General features: G+C 46.9%; 1 protein-coding gene across 2 annotated transcripts in view; it reads left to right on the top strand.

Moving 5' to 3' along the window:
- The first annotated feature begins 1,418 nt into the window (after window positions 1-1,418).
- The window catches only part of LOC143172078 (netrin receptor DCC-like), a 575,708-nt gene continuing 559,259 nt past the window's right edge, over window positions 1,419-17,867 (top strand). For both annotated transcript variants that reach the window (XM_076361323.1, XM_076361322.1), the window contains exon 1: window positions 1,419-1,607. In XM_076361323.1, coding sequence (XP_076217438.1) covers window positions 1,517-1,607 — 91 coding nt within the window. In that variant the 5' untranslated portion in view covers window positions 1,419-1,516. The remainder of the gene's footprint in view (window positions 1,608-17,867) is intronic.

Genomic DNA, 17,867 nt, shown 5'->3' with positions numbered 1-17,867 from the left:
ATTCAGTGCTGTATTTGGGCTGCCATTCAGCCCCCCCTAAGGTTTAATACAGCCCTTTTAGCTGCTCTGGACCCCGCATCCTGAGCCCTGATGTTTCTTGCTTCTGAAGCGTTGGTGCCGATCCTCCACTGCAGGATCTTCCCAGGGCTCTGCTGACCTCTGGGCCGACTTGCGTTGTCCGAGCCTACGGTCTCTTGGTCTTGCTTTCTGATTCTCTCCTCTTTAGAGAATTTTTTTTCTCAAGCGCAAGATTAGATGTTTGGGAGAGTCCTGCCTTCCTCGTTCAAAACAGTTCTCTGTCCTAGGAGAACTGTCTGCGTGGGTTTCTTTAACCTGAGAATTCACAGGGGCCAGTTGAATAGCCGTAAAAACACCGCTGCGATGGCTTGAGGTGTTTGGAGGAAGCTGGGAGCTGAGGACGTCCCACGGGAGAGAGCAGGAGATGGGTTGGGTGGCGGGAACAGAAGAGGCGCTGCAGAAGCGCGGAGCGGGGAAGTGGAAGGAGAACAAGGAAAGAAGTAGAATTGCCGGATCCTCAGTACCGCAATAAGCGAGGCAGAGGCGGCCCCGATTTCGGAGCACCTGGCGCAGAGCAGCCGGGGCCGGCGGCGGGTTCCCGCTCCCCCGAGGCGGGGCGGCCGCACCCCGCCCGCCGCCGGGCACCGCTTCCTGCCCGCCCCGCTCCCCGCGGCAGGGCCGCGGGCAGGGGCGCGGCGGTTCCCCGAGCGGCCCCCAGAGGGCGCCCCCGCTCCCCGGCGGGGCGCTGCGGCGGCCGCTGCCGAGCGCGGCCCGGCCCGGCCCGGCCCGTCTTCCCTCCCTCCCTCCCTCCCTCCCGGGGCCCGGCCCGGCCCGTCCTCCCTCCCGGGGCCCGGCCCGTCCTCCCTCCCGCCGCCCGCGCCGCCGCTGCCACCGCCTCCCCCGCTCCGCGGCCCCCGCCCCCATGGCCGCCGCGGCTGCACGTCCGGGCTCGCAGGCTGCGGGCGGCGGCGCCCGTAACAAGTGAGACGCCGCAGCCCTTCCTCCGGCGGCTGCTTGCGGCGCTGCCCCGCGCCTGCCGGGAAGGAGGCAGAGCCGCACGCTCCCCGGGTTGCACCGCTCCGGCTTTTTCTACGCCTGCATCGGGGCTTCTCGCCCCCCTGTTCTTATTTATTTATTTATTTATTTTGGTACTTCGCACGGCGTTGGACATGGAGCCGCCGCGACTCTTTTGATGCACGCCGGGCGGCTTTTTTTTGGCAGGATTTTCCTCTGTATGGTTTTCCAGCGGTGGGAGGACCCTTCCCCATCCTTGCCCGTCTCCTTGAGTTAGTTCCCTGCACGCTCGGGAGCCTCGGAGCCTCCTGGACTGAATGCAACTTTTTTTCCTCCCTCCGCACCCCTTCCCCCTTTGCTGATCCCTGTCAGCAGGGACCGAAAAAAAAAAAAGCCCCGGCGAGGAGGAGGAGGAAGGGGCTGTGCGTGCATGTGTGGTTGCTGCTGGTGCTCAGGACCCGAATCTGTAGGTGCGTGTTGAAATATGGAGAATAGTCTTGGATGTGTTTGGGTACCAAAGCTGGCTTTTCTCCTCTTCGGGTTTACGCTGGCGAGCCTGCATCCTCGAGTCTCCGGTAAGTCAGTTCTGCCTTATTTGCCTTTGCGCTCCGGGGTGAGGTTGATTTTTCGCCGCATCCCAAAACAATGTGCCCGTTTCTCTTGTGCTAATGGACTTTTCTCACCCTCCGCGAGCGTGATTTGGTTTTTCGGGGGGTTTTGTTGTTGTCGTTGCTCGCTAGTGTGAGCTTTTGCATCACTTCCCACAGATGGGAAGGGGGCACCGGGGTTAGGAGCGCCTTGTGTAGCCTTGGAGAGAAAGGGCAGCGCTGGAAAGAAGGAAATCCACGGAAAATAAAGGAGAACTGTGGCAGGAGGGGGCATAATAGGTGTGTAAGTGTGTGTGCAGTGGCGGTGGTAGGGTTAGTTCCCGTTCTCTTTTGCACCTGATCCCGCTTGCGGTTGGCTATGTTTGCCTGTAGCTTTTTGGGTCTATGTGCTGAAACCAAGGGAAGGGGTTGCTTTTACTGGGTAAAGGAATAAAAGCAGCAGATGAGTTAGCAAGGCAGAAAACGCAGTTATCTGCAAAGCATCTGCCAACTCTATTAGGCTGCGATTCTTTGGGGCTGCACCGCTCTCGCCACACTTGGCAGGCACATTTTCTAATTAAAAATGGCAAAGCCGGTTGCGTGTGGAACTGGGGTAGGGCAGGAACGGAGGGAACTGACACAGTGATGCACTGGGGCTAGCTGTGCAGGAGGTAGAGAAGGGCTCGGCAGTACACAGATCTCTTATTCAAAAAGAAAGAAAAGAGAAACGGGAGCGTGAGCCAAGAAGTGCCGGGAACTAAGAAAGTGCAGCTTTGATTTGCAGGAGGCTCGGGGTGTGAGTGCATGGTGGAGGGAGATGCGTGCAAGGAAATACTATTCTCTAGTGCTTATTTAATTTTCTCCAAAAGAAAACGAGTAACACTTCAGTAGGAGAAACCTGGGGATGGGGGAGTCTGGAAAATACGAAAAAGGATCCGAGCACACGTCTGTGCACACTGCTTTCGCAGCAGCGATGGAGGAACAATGGGAACCAACTCCCCACACCATGCACACCAGCACTAAAGCAGGTTTTTGTGATGGGGAAAGTGCTGCATATGAAGCGTTTTGCAAAAAGGTCCGTGGTGTCTTCTGGCAAAGCTCAGGTTATCAGCTGTATGTAAATGGCAATCGCCCATGGAGGTGGTGCTTCCTTTACACCAGTGGGTGTATCTTTTGGTTGTCCCGATTTTGGGGAGTTAGCAAGTAAACTGGAAGATGCTTCTCTGCCAAACCAGGAGGTTTATTTTGCATGCGCGTGTGTGCGCGCTTGTGCATGCGTGTCGCCAGCGTTGTCCTCTGCAATTACTTGCGTGGAAGGTGGGACCCGGGCAGTGGGAGTACAGTAATGAATAAGTGTCTCTCTTGCCTTTCCAGCTTAAAGGCTGGGAGATGGGAGACATGGCAGTGATCCTCCTTCGTGCAAGATGATTGACTTGCAGGCTCCTTTGCTGCCAAAGGAGGGGATGGAGTGAGAGCCTCTGTGTGTGAGTGCCTGAGGAGGGAAGGAAGCCGTGTGCTGTGTCAGGGGCCAGACATGCTGCAAACCCATTGCTCCCACAGCATCAGTATTGTTTTGTGGTATGTGGAAGAAACAGGCTGTTTTCCAGCTGTGCATATTGGTTGTGCGTTTCACACCCCATCTACGATACACAGGTGTTTATTGCACTGTTTTTGAAGGTGGCATCTTTGCGTTGCACCCAGTTCCTTGCACTGTGCTTCACAAGCTGCAAGTGGGCAAAGTTTTCCCAGCGTCGCAGCCCCGGGGGCCGTCAAGAGTTTCTGCTTCCCTGTCGCCATCCCAAGTCAGCCGACAAAACCGAATAAAGCAGATCTTGCCCCTCTCGGGCAAGGCTGTGGCCTCTGCTCGCTCACTGTGGCGTTTCCACTCCACCCGTGAGCTGGTGCGCTGTGGGCAGGAGGCGCGGGCAGTGCGCTGTGCCTGGCACGGTCCCTGCGCAGCAGGGCACGGGTAGGCAGTGAGCGCCGCTAACAAAGGGCTCCCGGAGATGCTGCACAATGGGGCCGGCTCCTCTCTTGCTCCCTGCCCAAAGCCCGGAGCTGCTGTGGGCATGCAGGGGTGCATTCAAAACTTTGGTGCCGAAGGGCAGTGGCGCATCCATGTGCGGGCAGGGACACGCTGCTTCTGCGCCGGAGTCAAGTCCTGCGCCTGTCGTTTGCCATTGTGCGTGAGGGGCAAAACGTTGTGGGGGATGAGACAAAAAGTAAAGCACAACATTGGACTTTCCCTGGTTAAAAACATGTATATGTGGACAGAAGAACAGATGACGGACAGTGTTTGCCATCTTGGAAAGAGACCATGGAAAATGTGTTCCTGACAAAGGCAGATGTAAATTATGTAGTGTTTGATCATTATCATGCTCTATGGTTTATTCTGTGAATGTATTAAAGTAACCACAAAATACCTTCCCCTTTTTTTTGTCTGTAGGTGGGAATTTAACTCCATCTCAAAGGCTTTTTGTGAATGGCTTCTGTGTTTGGTGTCTTTGACTCCCACTAGATCTTGGTGAGAAATCTAGTGTTAGTGCAGCATGTCAGAGCCCAGCGATGTCTGGGTACTATGGCAATCACTTCTGTGAGTGGTGCAGTATAAATCACCAGTGACCTGTCACAGCATCCATTTCACATGCGCTGCAGTTGCCCTCTGTGTTACGAGGCATGTGAGCCACCACATGTATTGCAGGAGTGGGGTAACCTCTGCATTCGCGGGAGTATTTTTAAAAATGGAAATAAGCTTAGCTGAGGACGAGCAATTTACATTTGAGTAGTCGTCGTCTTTCTATAGTTTCTTGAATATTTTTGTATACAGCTCTTCCTGGTTTATGTCTTTCCTTCTTCACGTCCATACAGAAACAGGACCAACGCTGACTTCAAATACACAGTCAGGAATGTTTGTTTTCGGTGAGATTATGCCAAGCGTAATGATGTCCAGATTTCACACTTAGTTCATTTATCCTTGACTGCTACTCCCTTCTCCTTCCTAACACAAAACTTAGTGTGAAAGGTCTATTCCAGGGCCCAAGACATGGCAGTGCCATCAAGATACTCTCCTTGTATTTCTCTGTTTGTCTGAACTCTTCTTTGATTGCCTGTTTTACGCTGGGACAGTAAGATCTTTGGAGCAGGACTGTAAGGGCTTTGCTTTGCAGATTCACAGCAGGATCATGGTCTGCAGTGAGGGCTTCCAGGATCAAAATGATTAATAAATACATCTGCAATTCTCAAACTTAGGGAAGAAAACCTGTGGGACTGCTCGTTCCAGGTGCAACTTGCAATCCAGGTGAGTTCTTTGCATCATCTGACCGAGCTTAAGTTCAGAGCTCGTGCGCTGACCTTGCTGTTTGCATTTCCCTGGAGCGGCCCGGGTGGAGATGGAGGAGCAAGTGCCGCCTTCTCCCAACCCACCCAGGCTTTCACTCCACTGCCAAGAAGGCGGAGAGCCTTGTTTTACATCCCCGTCCTGTCTCATATTTTGACTGGCAAAAGATGGTGCTGTAGGTGGGCTGGTATTTCCCAGTAGCCTGTTGTTTAACACCATCCTGCAATAATCTGGGTTCTGCCTGAGCTTGGTCCCTGAAGCATGTGTTACATGCGACACCTGGGTTGGCCTCTTCTAACGGGAGACTGCTGTCAATCCAGTGACATGACAGCTAAAATAACTCTTTCAGAGTCATTCATCAGATGCTCGGCACACGGATTTTCCACCAGATGTCCTTTAGAGGGCCAGTACTGATTTTTTAAATGTAATTTTTATGAGATAAAATAACGCCGCAAAATTGAGTGTTTAGTATGTGCCTGCTTGTGTGGCATATCCAGCTGCAAGGATAAAACTCTGCAATGGGTTTGCACCTCCATTCTTGGTGGAAGAGGTTGTTGTGGAGACTTAGCAAATGTGCTAATGTGAGTAAGCTGTGAAAGAAGTTTGCCCTTTCCTGGTATTTTAACATCTTACCAGACTAAAGCTCACCAGTTCCCCTTCATGCTAGCCTAAGACAAGGCTTAGCTGTGCCACCGTGCAGGTGTAGGGACACTCAGACTCAAAGGCTACGCATGAGCCAACAGGTAGGTTCTTGCCTCAGGTTTGCTGTTGCAAATCCCTCGATTGATGCGATTTACAGAAGTGAGTCACTTCATGTATTGAACGAAGTGGTTGTGAAGGAAGCTGACACTCAAAGAGGGGACCACGTTTTCACATGCCTAATTTTCCCTTCTGCTGAAATGCAGATCTGTAACAGCATGAGTCAGTGCAGCCAGTCTCTTTGTTGTAATACAAATAGATGTAAATTTCTTAAAATGTTGGCCTTGCCTGAATAAAAAGTATACTGACAAATTCCACTGAGGCTTTCATGATTAATTAACTAAAAGCAAAAAAATTCACTTGCTGTGTTAAAATTATCCCTTGGGTGAAACATTGACCCAAATTTTTTATTTCCATTGGAATCCAAAGTAAACACGCTGGCCCTGTCCTCGTTTCCCTTACATCCCTCTTCCCGCAGCCATGGTGCCCCGGGCTGGACGGAGGTGCTCCTGCCCAGGAGCAAGAGCGTCAGCTTGGGAGGCAGCACCCAAGTCTGCGGGGTGCAGAGCGATCCCCGCTCCTCTGGAAGGCATCTGCCACCAGCTGCTGTTTGCTGTTCCCGGAGCCTCTGAACACCCTTACTTCTACTTTGCCCAAGGGAATTCCTTTCTCCATGCTGGCCTGAAAATTCATCTGCCAAAAAATAAGTGCCACAACGTTCCTCATCTGAACTGTGAGGTTGTGTCGCAGGCAGAGGTGAGCTCAGGTGGTTTGCAGGGAACTGGCTTCAGTACTGGTGTTTATGCTATTTTCTATCCGGCTCCCTGGTGAATGTTTCTAATGTTCACTTTAAAGAATTTCTTCTCAAATGTTTGTTGTGGGGATGGCTTAAATTGTTACTGGTTCTGGTCCTCGGGAAATAAATCTGCTTTATGTGTCCATTACCCATCTCCTCCTCCCCATCCCCTTCTATAAACCTCACAGTCTTTTTTACCACTTCTGCTGTTGAAAAGCAACTGTGGTCTCCTCTGCAAGATAAAGGAAGCTCAATGCTTGGGCATCTTTTTTTTAATATGGGTGGAGAGGCTCGGGCATTTGAGATTTGCTGCTTTGGGTCTTCTGCACAGCCTCCTGTAAGGAAAACGAACAAATTATGGAAAGCGGTGACTGAAAGTGAAGTGTATCTCTTGATTTCTGACAGCAAATTCACTGGTAAAATAGAGTATATTATTCCTGAAAGATAACACATCAGATAATTGTAAACCTAGCAGAATTGTTTCTTTCTGACAACGTTTCTCAATTTCAGCTTTGATGTGAAGGGCTACAGCTAAATTGGGCTAATGACAGAACATCTCGCTCGAGAGTTTAGAGATGTCTGCACTGTAAAGGAAGCTGAATTCTTGGAGAGGCGCGATAAACGCACAGTTAAATGTCTCAATTTCTGTCTCGGTTGATGGCAGTCATTTGTTGATGGTAATGCCAATATGTGCTGTAATTTTATAAATGCTCTGAAGTATTCAAAATACATTGAAAACTGCTCTAAATTGCTGCCCAAAATTTCAGCAAAATATTGGTTGTCAAAGAGAGAAGCTGAAGGAATAGTATCTTCTTGGGAATCGCATTACTGGCTGAAAACTGGGTATCTTCTCTCCCTGCAAAGTAGAGTTTAAAACCAGGGAGATTACTGATGTTTTGATGATTTTGTTTACTTTTATGGTGCTTTATGAACAATCAGATTCACTGGTTTGATCACGTGCACCCAGCCCATGGTCACACTTTCCCGGGCTCGAGGGCTCACAGGGTGCCTCCTCTCCCAGCTTGGAATCAGGTGAACAACAACCAACTTTGCTTTGGTATCAACCAACAAAGCTTTGATATCAATTTCTGTCTTGGGAAACTGCATCGTGACTAGCCAAGAAGTTTCACTCATTGAAACAGATCCTCGCTGTCATTCTCCTCCGGGGTCTTACAGCAAGAACAAAGGGTGACACAGATAGGTAAAGTGTAAAATAAAGATACTGGAAATGACACAGAATAACTCCTGCTCTGTGCACTTAGCTTCCTGGTCAGTGAAACAACCCCCAACCACTAATGCAGGTGTGTATGAAAACATTTGTTTCAGTTGGAGAGGGTAGGGTAGTTGGACACTTAATGTGACGCTGTTACGAAATGCAGAATTTATCCAAATCACAGAGGTGGTGCTTGCACAACGTGGATGTACCATGGGATGAGGACGTACCGTGGGAGGTGAGGCTGCTTGTTGGGGAGTGGATGGAGAGCTTTATAAATTGCAGGGTTATGACTCTTTTGAGAGGCTCTGTAGATTAGCTGAGCTAAGGTCAGCTCTTCAATTGCCAGAAGAGCTCTGCAATGAATGACAGTCTCCTAGTTCATATTTTTGTCATTTATATATAATAATAGTTTCACAGCCTGGTGTCCATGTTCTGTGTACCCTGTCAGGCAATGGGGGCTTCAGATGATGTGCTGACAGGGACTGTGTTTGTCCTGCACGGGTGAGGAGCTACATTTCGGTATTTCCAAGTTGCCTTTGCTTATTGCTTTCCTTTTTTCCCCTCGATATCATAGCTCCGTTCTTGTCTCCTATTTCTCAAGTTTTTGTTTACTCCCACCACGTACCTTCCGCCATGTCCACAGTTGCCTGATGAAATCTCAGTGCAGCACTGCAAGTACAGACTGTTTTGGTAGAAGTAGCAGCAAGGTTACTCTTGGATATGGGTAGTTTCTATGATGAAAGATTAAGAAGGGAGAGAGATTATAGCATTATAAATTGGGCTAAAGCTAACTATTATTTTGCAGTTCCCTGCTTGCTCTTGGGTACACTGAGTAGAGAGAGATTGTCATAAAAAATAGTGGCACGAAGTTTGTATCCTCTGCCTGGCTGGTCACAGATGTGAGTCCCAAGGCAAAGGAACTAAGGTCAAGTCCCCTCTTGAGTCCTGTATGCGATACACTTGTGCATGTGCTTGAGGTCTCGCGGTCAGGATGGGAGCAGACAATGTTTCCACTAAAAGAGGAATCATTTGCTCATTTAGTCTGTTCTGTGTATGGACAGTCCATATAACTTCACCTATTCACCTTGCAGCGCTGCGATGGGCTGGAGAACATTCTCCCTTGGCATAGCTAATTGCATTCACTGGGTTGCTTTTGGCTTGCTTGTTTTTCCTTTGTTTCTCATTTGAATTTGCTTGGCTTCAGTTTCTTGCCACTGGTTCTTGCTGTGCCTTTCCCCGCTAAATTAAGTGTACTCTCCCTGAGAAGGTGTGAAGTACAGTGAAGGCACCTTCATAACCTTTCTGACAAGCTGAACAGATTGATCCTGGACGGATGCAGATGCCTGATCTGCCTGTGCTGCTGCCTGTGCAGCCGGAGCCTGTGCCCGTCCCTGGCCCATCCTGTGCCGATAGCTCTGCTGCCGGCAGGAGCAATCCTAGTGAGCCAGAGGTGGTTGCTCTTTGCATAGCTGAAAACCGACCTCATAAATATTTTTTTCAGAGGCTTAGTCCAGGTTCCTTGTCCCTTTTTCTTGGAGTGTATTTTGAGGAGGAACACAGAAGTGCCCAGCAACCAAATCTGGTTCAGTGAATCGGCGAAATCTCGGTTCGAAAAGCGTCTGAAGGCTCGTGGCTACGTTAACAGTGTGACCTGCAGCTAAACTGGTGGGCATTTCTGTCTGGCTGTGAAGCTCTGAGAGCAGTAGTTAGATGAAATATGACAGCTCTGGACAAGGTCAATTGATACAATTGTGTAAAGTGTTTCTTTCTAGAGGCAGGAGTCCCAAAACCTTGTAATTAAAAGCTGAAGATTGCTTCCCTAGGAGTGGAGTTGACATACGAGCAAGGAGTGGGCTGTCTTGGGGCTGGCAACAGTTATCGAGCAGAGTTGGGTGTTTCATCCTTAGCCCACAGCTACCCAAAAGGGCTCGTTCTGTGCAGAGTTCATGCATGAACCTCCTTCCCCCTGAGTCTCTCTGTGACACTCTTCTCCTCACTAGCCAAAGACTAAAAAGCATTTTGAAAGCATTCTTCTGAGTTTCTATCCACAATATTAATTCTTTTTTTCCTCTTAGAAGCATCAGGGGAAGAAGACAGACATTTAAAAAGGCTCTGAGGGGCCTTCGTCCATATTCACTTCCTTTTTTTTTTTTTTCTTCTCTGCCTTCTGATGCTCAGAAGAAGAGGAAAAAAGCCCTCAAAACTTTCCCTCTGCTCTTCCCTGGTGCTGAAGACACCCGACAGGCCGCGGTCGTGGTGAGACCCAAATGCACCAACCTGTTGACTGCTGAAGAAGCAGCGCATTTTCCTGCTTGGCTTGAGGTTTTGATTGTTGTTGTCTTGGCGGCAGGCGCTTGTGTCAGATCCCAGGGAAGGACCGATGCAACTTTTCTGTAGGACTGTAATTAGTAATCAGTGTTTTGGCTGGGGTTTGTGCTGAATCACCTGCAGAACGGCCTGCGCGAGGGCTGTGGAGGAGGGTGGTCCAGCAGATGGGGATGTGCATTTTGGGAGATGGGTGTAGGTGGCATTTCAGGTGTGTATATATGTATATATTTTAGGAGGAGTGTATATATTTTAGGTTGCAGTGATGTGGGGTTTTCCCCCTATTCATCAAATTCTGTAAATTTCATACTCGTTTTCCAAATGTCATGGTGCTTGTGTTTCTCTTACCCAAACTGAAAATCCTTTTCCCTAGTTTGTCCCTCCTTTATTGTATTATAGATGCTGCTGAACGTGCTGTTGGCGCGACTGGTTGTCCTAATATCCTCTGTGTTGTTTATAAATTTGGCAAAAAGGCCCACGATCCCCCATTCTGCTTTGGAAGGGAGCTTCCTACGTGGTTTTCTGCTCAGAAGATTGAAAAAGTTTAGATGAATTATTGAAGAGGAGTCTGTTGTACATATGAAAGTAGCTAACGGTCTTAGAGTTAGACTTTGCTGTTGAAAAGGACATTGGGATTTTTATATATTTATTTATGGGGGCTCCAGACCTTTTTATTTTCCCTGGACACAGTGAATACTGCGTCCTCCTGTGTGAGAAACAGTGTGAAGTAAGTTAAAAAATTAACTGAATCTGACAGCTCTTGTTTTACCGTTCGTGATTAGGAGGATGCAAAACGGAGACGGTTTCATACCGCTGGAGAGTGTCAGAATGGCTTTTTTCAGTGTCCACAGAGATTTATAAACACAGAAAATTTTCTGTGCCTGTGACGGAGACGCCAAGAGAGGCTGATTGATATTTCCCATGATCCAAGCGTTGATAGGACATTTAGCAAACCAGCAGTATAGGGATGCTTAGAAAAAGGTATTCATGCACGGGATTTTAAAGTGCTGTAGGACTGAGGGTGTTGTACATGCAGTGCTTTTTGCAAAAATCATACGGTTTTATGTTTTTAGATTTCTGATGCTGGTTGTTTTTGACATTAAAAGTAAGGGGATACTCAGTTTGTGGAAATTAAAACAACTCTGCGCTTTGGACTAAATAGCAGGTGTGTGTTATAAGAAATATATTCAGTTCTGGCGGAGACTGTTACACACGGCAGTTTGCTGTGATCTCCCCCTCACGCAAACGTTATTCATTCTTTGTTTTCATTAATCTGAAATAAAGGTCATCTGGATGAAAGATTCAGGAGAAAACTGGGTAAACAGCTGTATTTCCATACTGCCCACACAATTCTCTAAGCCCACAGTAATGGAGAATAAATCAGATTTTTTTTAATCCATCAAATTTTAATGATTTAAACAATTATAAAAAGAGAGAGAATGGTTGTTTCAATAGGTTAGGCCAGATTCTCAACCTGAATAAATCTTCACTGACTTCCGCGGAGAGACCTTCACATCAACAAAATCCTCCTAACACAATTTGCTGTTGATCATTTGCATTCCTTATACGCTCCCATAGACATGGATTCTCTGCAACCAAATAGCTTTGCTATAGCAGGTGTATTGATATTAAAAGGGTTGTTAACATCTCTCCAGAGGGGGATATTCTGTTACCAGTAACTCTATCAAGCTTTTCCATCTGTGTAGGGAATTTGTCAGAAGCTGGTGTTATGTTATTAAAAGTATTAGTTATCTCTTGATTTGTGTCTAATTGAATTACATCATTAATAGAACTCAATTACAATCAATGGAAAATGATATCACTGCAAGGACAGTGGCCACTCGAGGTTGAGAGTAATGCTTTGTGCTCAACCAACCAGTCACAAATGGGGCAGCACCATGACTCTCTTAATGAGCAAATTTTCTGATCCTGACCGAGGGGAGGTTTCCGTCTTAAATGGGCACGCTGGCTTGGAGCCACCCAAATCCCTTGGCACGGTCGCTTCATGGCAAATTGTTTTTTGTGACTCAAGTATGAAATAGTTTTGATCTCAAACATGCAAAAAAATAATACTCTGGCTTTTTTTTTCTTTTTTTTTTTTTTCTGGTGCTCCTTAAGTAAGCTTAATCTGTCTTTATCACAAATTCTTGAAGTACTGTGGAGTGAGGCCATCGACGAGGAATCACAGGGGGCATCCCTGGGCGTGCCAAGTCCGGGCTGTTGGTGTTGTGTTGTTACTCACATTGCTCCTCCTTTTTATATCAGAGCTCACAGAACAGCCCAGGAATGACAAGTGCATCTGTCAATAACGACAAAACTAGCTAGTTTTCCAAAAGACACCAAACCCATGAGACTTGGGAGAACAAGCTCAAATCCAAACAGAGAGAAACCGGAGCAGAGTCCAAAGTGGCAGTATCAGAGCGGTGGATTTCCATTTTTTTGCTGAGTTGGAGATACATTTCATACAAACGAAACATTGCTTCTCAGGGAAGCGGAAAGAAAGGTGTAGACTCTCGCTTGGTTGTTTAATTTGCTGCCCACCAGAGACGGACACCGACTACTACTGGTGGCAGCGAGACTTCTGGCTGCAGCAGAAGTGCAAAAGAAAGATACTACAGTGACAATACAGAACAAACAAGATTATCCATCACCCATGAGACTCAGAGAGCTATACCGCCAGGAGTATGTTATAGCAGAACCCTGGGCTATATTATACCATTAATTTTTTTTAAAGTAATACCCTTGACAGGTTTTAATGGGAAATTCCACTTACAAATCAATGGTGTGATTCAGTCCTGTATTTATTAACACATTCCTCAGATTGCAGATGAGTGAAACTACCTGAGTACAATTCAAATGGCCCTTAAATGTGGAGCATGACAGTATTTGAGTGTCCAATAATTTACATTGCCAGACTCTGTCTCAGTAAATGAGATCTGTCTCTTTGCATTAATATGCCAAATACCTGATAGCAATAACTATTTCATTAGTTCTGATTGTTCCTGACATCTCCTACATCGCCAGAAGTTTCCCTGCATCACCCTTTGCTGGGCTCCAGGCTTTGCCACTAAATGCTCTGTTCCCATATGGTAGGTAAATGGGTTGTGTCAGAAATAAGTAAACCTTTATACAAGGTCAGTCTGGGTCATTGCATGACTAAAAAACATCAAAAAATGCAGCCAGACACTCCTGGAGCTGGGGTTAACTTTCCCTGTTTTCTCGGTCAGCTACATGAATGCTGATGCAGAGGTTTCCATCCCAAGTGCTTCTCCTTGGCTGAGCTGTAGAGCTAAAGGTCCTGCGGTCCTTCCCATGAGTAAACCTGATGCTGAGACCAGTCCCCTTTGAGGTATAGTTTTTTCTCTAATTTTCTATTAGGTTTTTAATCATACCAGTTCTAAAATCTCATTTTCCCAAACTGCTCTGTGATGCTGCCACAGCCTTGTAAGTGTTCCGTTGCCGCTTTTCCACGAAGTTAAATGAGGATGGGGAGGTGCTTATGACAGTTAAGGCTAAACAACTGCGAAGACCTATGAAGGATGGTAAAATGCTTTGAGATTCCCGTAGTAAAAGGGTACGACGCAACTGTAATGTATGGCTGTCATAAAATGCTGATCATCCTAACGCTAGTAAGCTCCGAATGAGACTAGAGTTAGCCTGACAATAAATTAGATTTGAAAAGGTAATTGCGTGAATGTATGACGAAAATTTGGCCTCTTAGTACACGATCTGTCAGCAACTTATCTGAATTTGTTTCTCATTTTTTTGTAGAACATTTCTTGATGGCGTATACGTTACTCTGTAATATAAAAAAAGTGAGCAGCTAACGGTTTCCAAAATCCATCCCTAGGAATAGCTTATTTGGCTCCTGGGAGGAAGTCGGTCTTTTAAAATTATAATCGGTAAACGTTTTCCCAAAAATCTTTGGCAGATGCCTCCCAAAACTATGACTGAAAAACCCATGTTCCTTCTTTGTGGTCATTAGGCTTAAAATGGTAAGTGCTGAAGGCCTTCCCTCACCCCTCTGTTACTACATGAAATACATTCCTGGCATTCACAGCCCTAATAAGCTGAAGAGGGGATGAAAAATACCCCTCTGTGTTCCTTTGAGCAGCAACAGGTGACTTCTCAGCATTGCTCGTAGTGTCATTTTTCTGCTCGTTAATGGCCTTCCTGAGCAGATGCACAGTAATCTCGCATGAAATAAAAATGGCAAGCCAACAGGCGAATAACAAAACTGAGGGTAAGTATCAACTATTGCTTCACGGTTTGTACTTCAGGAATAACCACGATATTTCCAGCCCAGGACTTAATTGTCAACTGTCGGGACTAGAAGGGCTACCGCTAATGAAAACATCCCGTCCTCTGCTTCTACCCTCTTGTAAATCCTGCTTTGTACTTTTTTTTTTTGTCCTGTGGTAGTTTTGTTCATCGTGACAGAAAGTTGATTTAAGCAGAGGAGAAGAGAGTAGGACAGTACAGCACACGGCAGCGCTGTGCTCAACGTGTGCTGTAAAGCCCGGTGAAGGCTGGACTCTGGATCTAGCCCAGCAGCTCTAAATGCTACGACGTCTTTTTTGTGTCTTGTAGCTTTGGGCTTTAGTTTGGTGCATGTCCTTAAATACATAACAAATCCGCATATGATGTCTAGGGGAGAAAACTCCTTAAATGATCACAAAAGAGGCAGGTTGGAGGAAGAGTGGAGGAAGGGGCCGTTGCAGTCCTGTTAGCATCAGCCCTTGCAGATGCCTAGCTGCCGTCTTCTGCTTGTACACCCACAGTTATAAACAGCTGCCAGATTTGGGATCAGAAAGGAATTTTCCCCTAATGGTCAGATTGCCAGGGACTCTTTTTTCCCCCCTTTCCTGTAGAGTGGGGTCTGCTGGGCTTCCTAGCATCTTGTGCGATATTCAGGGACATCAGTATTCCCACATCTCCTCTGGTAGTTATAGTTTCTGGTCTTTACGAGATCTTAAGAAGGGTGCCTTCAAGTATTCTGGGGGTTCATGGCTTGCGGTGAAGCTCTGTGGACCTTTCTGCTGTAGGTGTCCATTCGGTAGCTCTTCTGTGAAGTAGGCATGATGACCGTGGTTGTCCCATCCCATCCAAAGCCCCATGCGGGATCATTCCTTCTACATGTTGGGTCAAATTGGAGCCCTGCCTGCTGGGACCTCCCTGCTGTGAGTGATACCCGGTGGGAAATAATCTCTTTTAACTTCACATTCCTGGAAGCTTGTTGTTTGAGGCATAGTAACGTATGTTAATCTGTGGAGAAAAATAGTCACCTGCAGGTGGTGGATCGTCTGACCTGCCTTGATGTCTATCTCGGGAGAACAGTAACCTGCACAAGGTACCTACTTTATTCCTCCGTAATTGAAATTCGTATCTATGACTGTATAGTATTAAGAAAACCTTAACATCAGTATTCAAAAACACACTGACTTTTTCAGCCTTGTGTAAATGATTTCTAATGTGGGCTTGGTATTGAATTAACAAAGTGACCTTTGTGGCATTTACCTAGAGCACAGAGCACGGGCAAACGAGAAAACGGAACCGCTGTAATTAGGGGCACTGCAGACAGCAAGGCTCTTTTATCAAAGCTTGCCTTGGAGCACCAGATGCCTCAAGCAAGAATCTGTAAGTGGAAGCAGAGGCAAGGAAATGCTTATTATCAGAGAGTTAGGGCAGATCCTCTTGAAACTTTGTTGTCTACTAGATCACGCTAAAGAAAAGGAGCTGAAAGTCGACAAACTCTCCTGTACGTTAGAAAAGAGCAAAAGGCAATTTCCTCTGCCAATGTTTTCAAGCCATTCCTGCAACACTGCTGAGAGTGACCTGTTTGCTTCGAGGACACCCTCCTCATTTTAGGTAGTGAATCACTCAGGGAATTGTCTTTTTTTTTTTTTTTTTTTAATGAAAGACTTTGTAAGTGTCCCATAGTAAGAGATTATTTATTTATTTTATTCTTTTTGTAACAAACTAAATGTAAAATAAACAGAAATATACTTTCTGCCAAACTGAACCAGGACATTTCCCTCCTGCCAACATGTAAAGTGAGACAACTTACTGCCAATCTTACCGCGGTAAGCAGTGAGTGTGGATCGTAATGAAGAAGGTGTATGAAGATTAAAACATAAACACGCAGACTTTCTCTCTTCTCTTCATCCCTGAAGGAGAAGTAGTATTTGAGCGAGTTGTAGCTGTCAGTGCCCGTATCCTCATGGTGCGTGCAGCCCTGGCTCCCACCCTGCCTGTCTCCAGCTGTTAGCAGCTGTCCCGGGCTGATGTGGATGGGTGGCAGTGGATGGCCAGGGGGTTGAGCAAAGCCAGCGGAGGCACTCGGGGTCTTCGGCTGCTCCTAACCCTGGAAGGTGGCCTCCCCCTGCAAGGAGTACGTTGCAGGCCATTTCTCATACTCCTGGCATGCAGCACGCTGGCATTTAGTGTGTCAGGAAATCAGTTGTTTTCATGACCTGATGGAATAAATGGACATTTGGATGACTCTGCACTTAAGCAGATTTAAAAAAAAATAAAAAAACCTCCTTAGCCTACTGTATAGAGAAGTGCATAGTTGTTTGCTGTATGCTGAAGCTCCATGTTGCTCTTAAAACAGTTGTAATGATTCAGAAAATGCTTGTTTTCTGATAAGACCAAATGATGTACCAAAATACCTATTCCTCTTCTGAGAATGAATCAGGTAGGGCAGATCAGCTTCACCGGCATTATCCAGGAATCACCACTGAGATTCACGGAGCGATGCTCCAGGCACCTGATTAGACAAAATCCTGCTTTAATTCCTGGTGTTCGTTTGGGGCCTGACAGTCCCTTCAGAGTGTGTGGGCAGCATTTTGCCATCTGATGACTTCTGTGGGTGCTGTGCACGTGTGGACAGGGGATGAAACGCAGTCCTATGAACAAAGGTGGTTTAAATTCTGTATATGGTGACTTTGTACGCATGTAAGTAGGTACGTTTGTGTGTGCATTGCTGTACTTGCGTGTGCTTTTGTATCTCAGATATACCTGGGTGTATACATATAGATACACATATGCATATGTGCACATACAGGTATATAATGTATGCGCACGCACATATATCTACAGTGAGAGAGAAAATGCAAATTCTTAGTAGACTATAGTTAGAAAAGCAAACCAGCTTGCTAGAAGAGCTGAAAGAAAAATTGCAAATGCGCACTACTGTGTTAATTACTTTTTTCCTTTAGACTGTGAGCTAACATTTAAAAAAATAAGCTAGAAAGATTTGACTTGAACTGAAGGTTTCAGTTATTATCCGTAGGGGTAAAATAGTCGTAATTGTGCTGGTTTTGGCTGGGGTAGAGTTAATTTTCTTCCCAGTAGCTAGGATGGGGCTGTGCTTTGGATTTGTGCTGGAAACAGTGCTGATAACACGGGGATGTTTTCGTTCCTGCTGAGCAGTGCTGACACAGAGTCAAGGCCTTTTCTGCTCCTCACCCCACCCCACCAGCGAGCAGGCTGGGGGGGCACAAGAAGCTGGGAGGGGACATGGCCGGGACAGCTGACCCCAACTGACCAAAGGGATATTCCACACTGTATGGCGTCATGCTCAGAATATAAAGCTGGGGGAAGAAGGAGGAAGGGGGGGATGTTTGGAGTGATGGTGTTTGTCTTCCCAAGTCACCGTTAGGCGTGATGGAGCCCTGCTTTCCTGGGGATGGCTGAACACCTGCCTGCCCATGGGAAGGAGTGAATGGATCCCTTGTTTTGCTTCGCTTGTGTGCGCGGCTTTTGCTTTACCTGTTAAACTGTCTTTATCTCAACCCACGAGTCTTCTCACTTTTACTCTTCCGATTCTCTCCCCCATCCCATTGGGGGGAAGTGAGCGAGCGGCTGGGGGGG

The sequence above is a fragment of the Aptenodytes patagonicus genome, chromosome W (assembly GCF_965638725.1).
Source record: "Aptenodytes patagonicus chromosome W, bAptPat1.pri.cur, whole genome shotgun sequence".
NCBI classification, from domain to species: Eukaryota; Metazoa; Chordata; class Aves; order Sphenisciformes; family Spheniscidae; genus Aptenodytes; species Aptenodytes patagonicus.
This window is presented reverse-complemented; position numbering and strand designations above follow the sequence as displayed.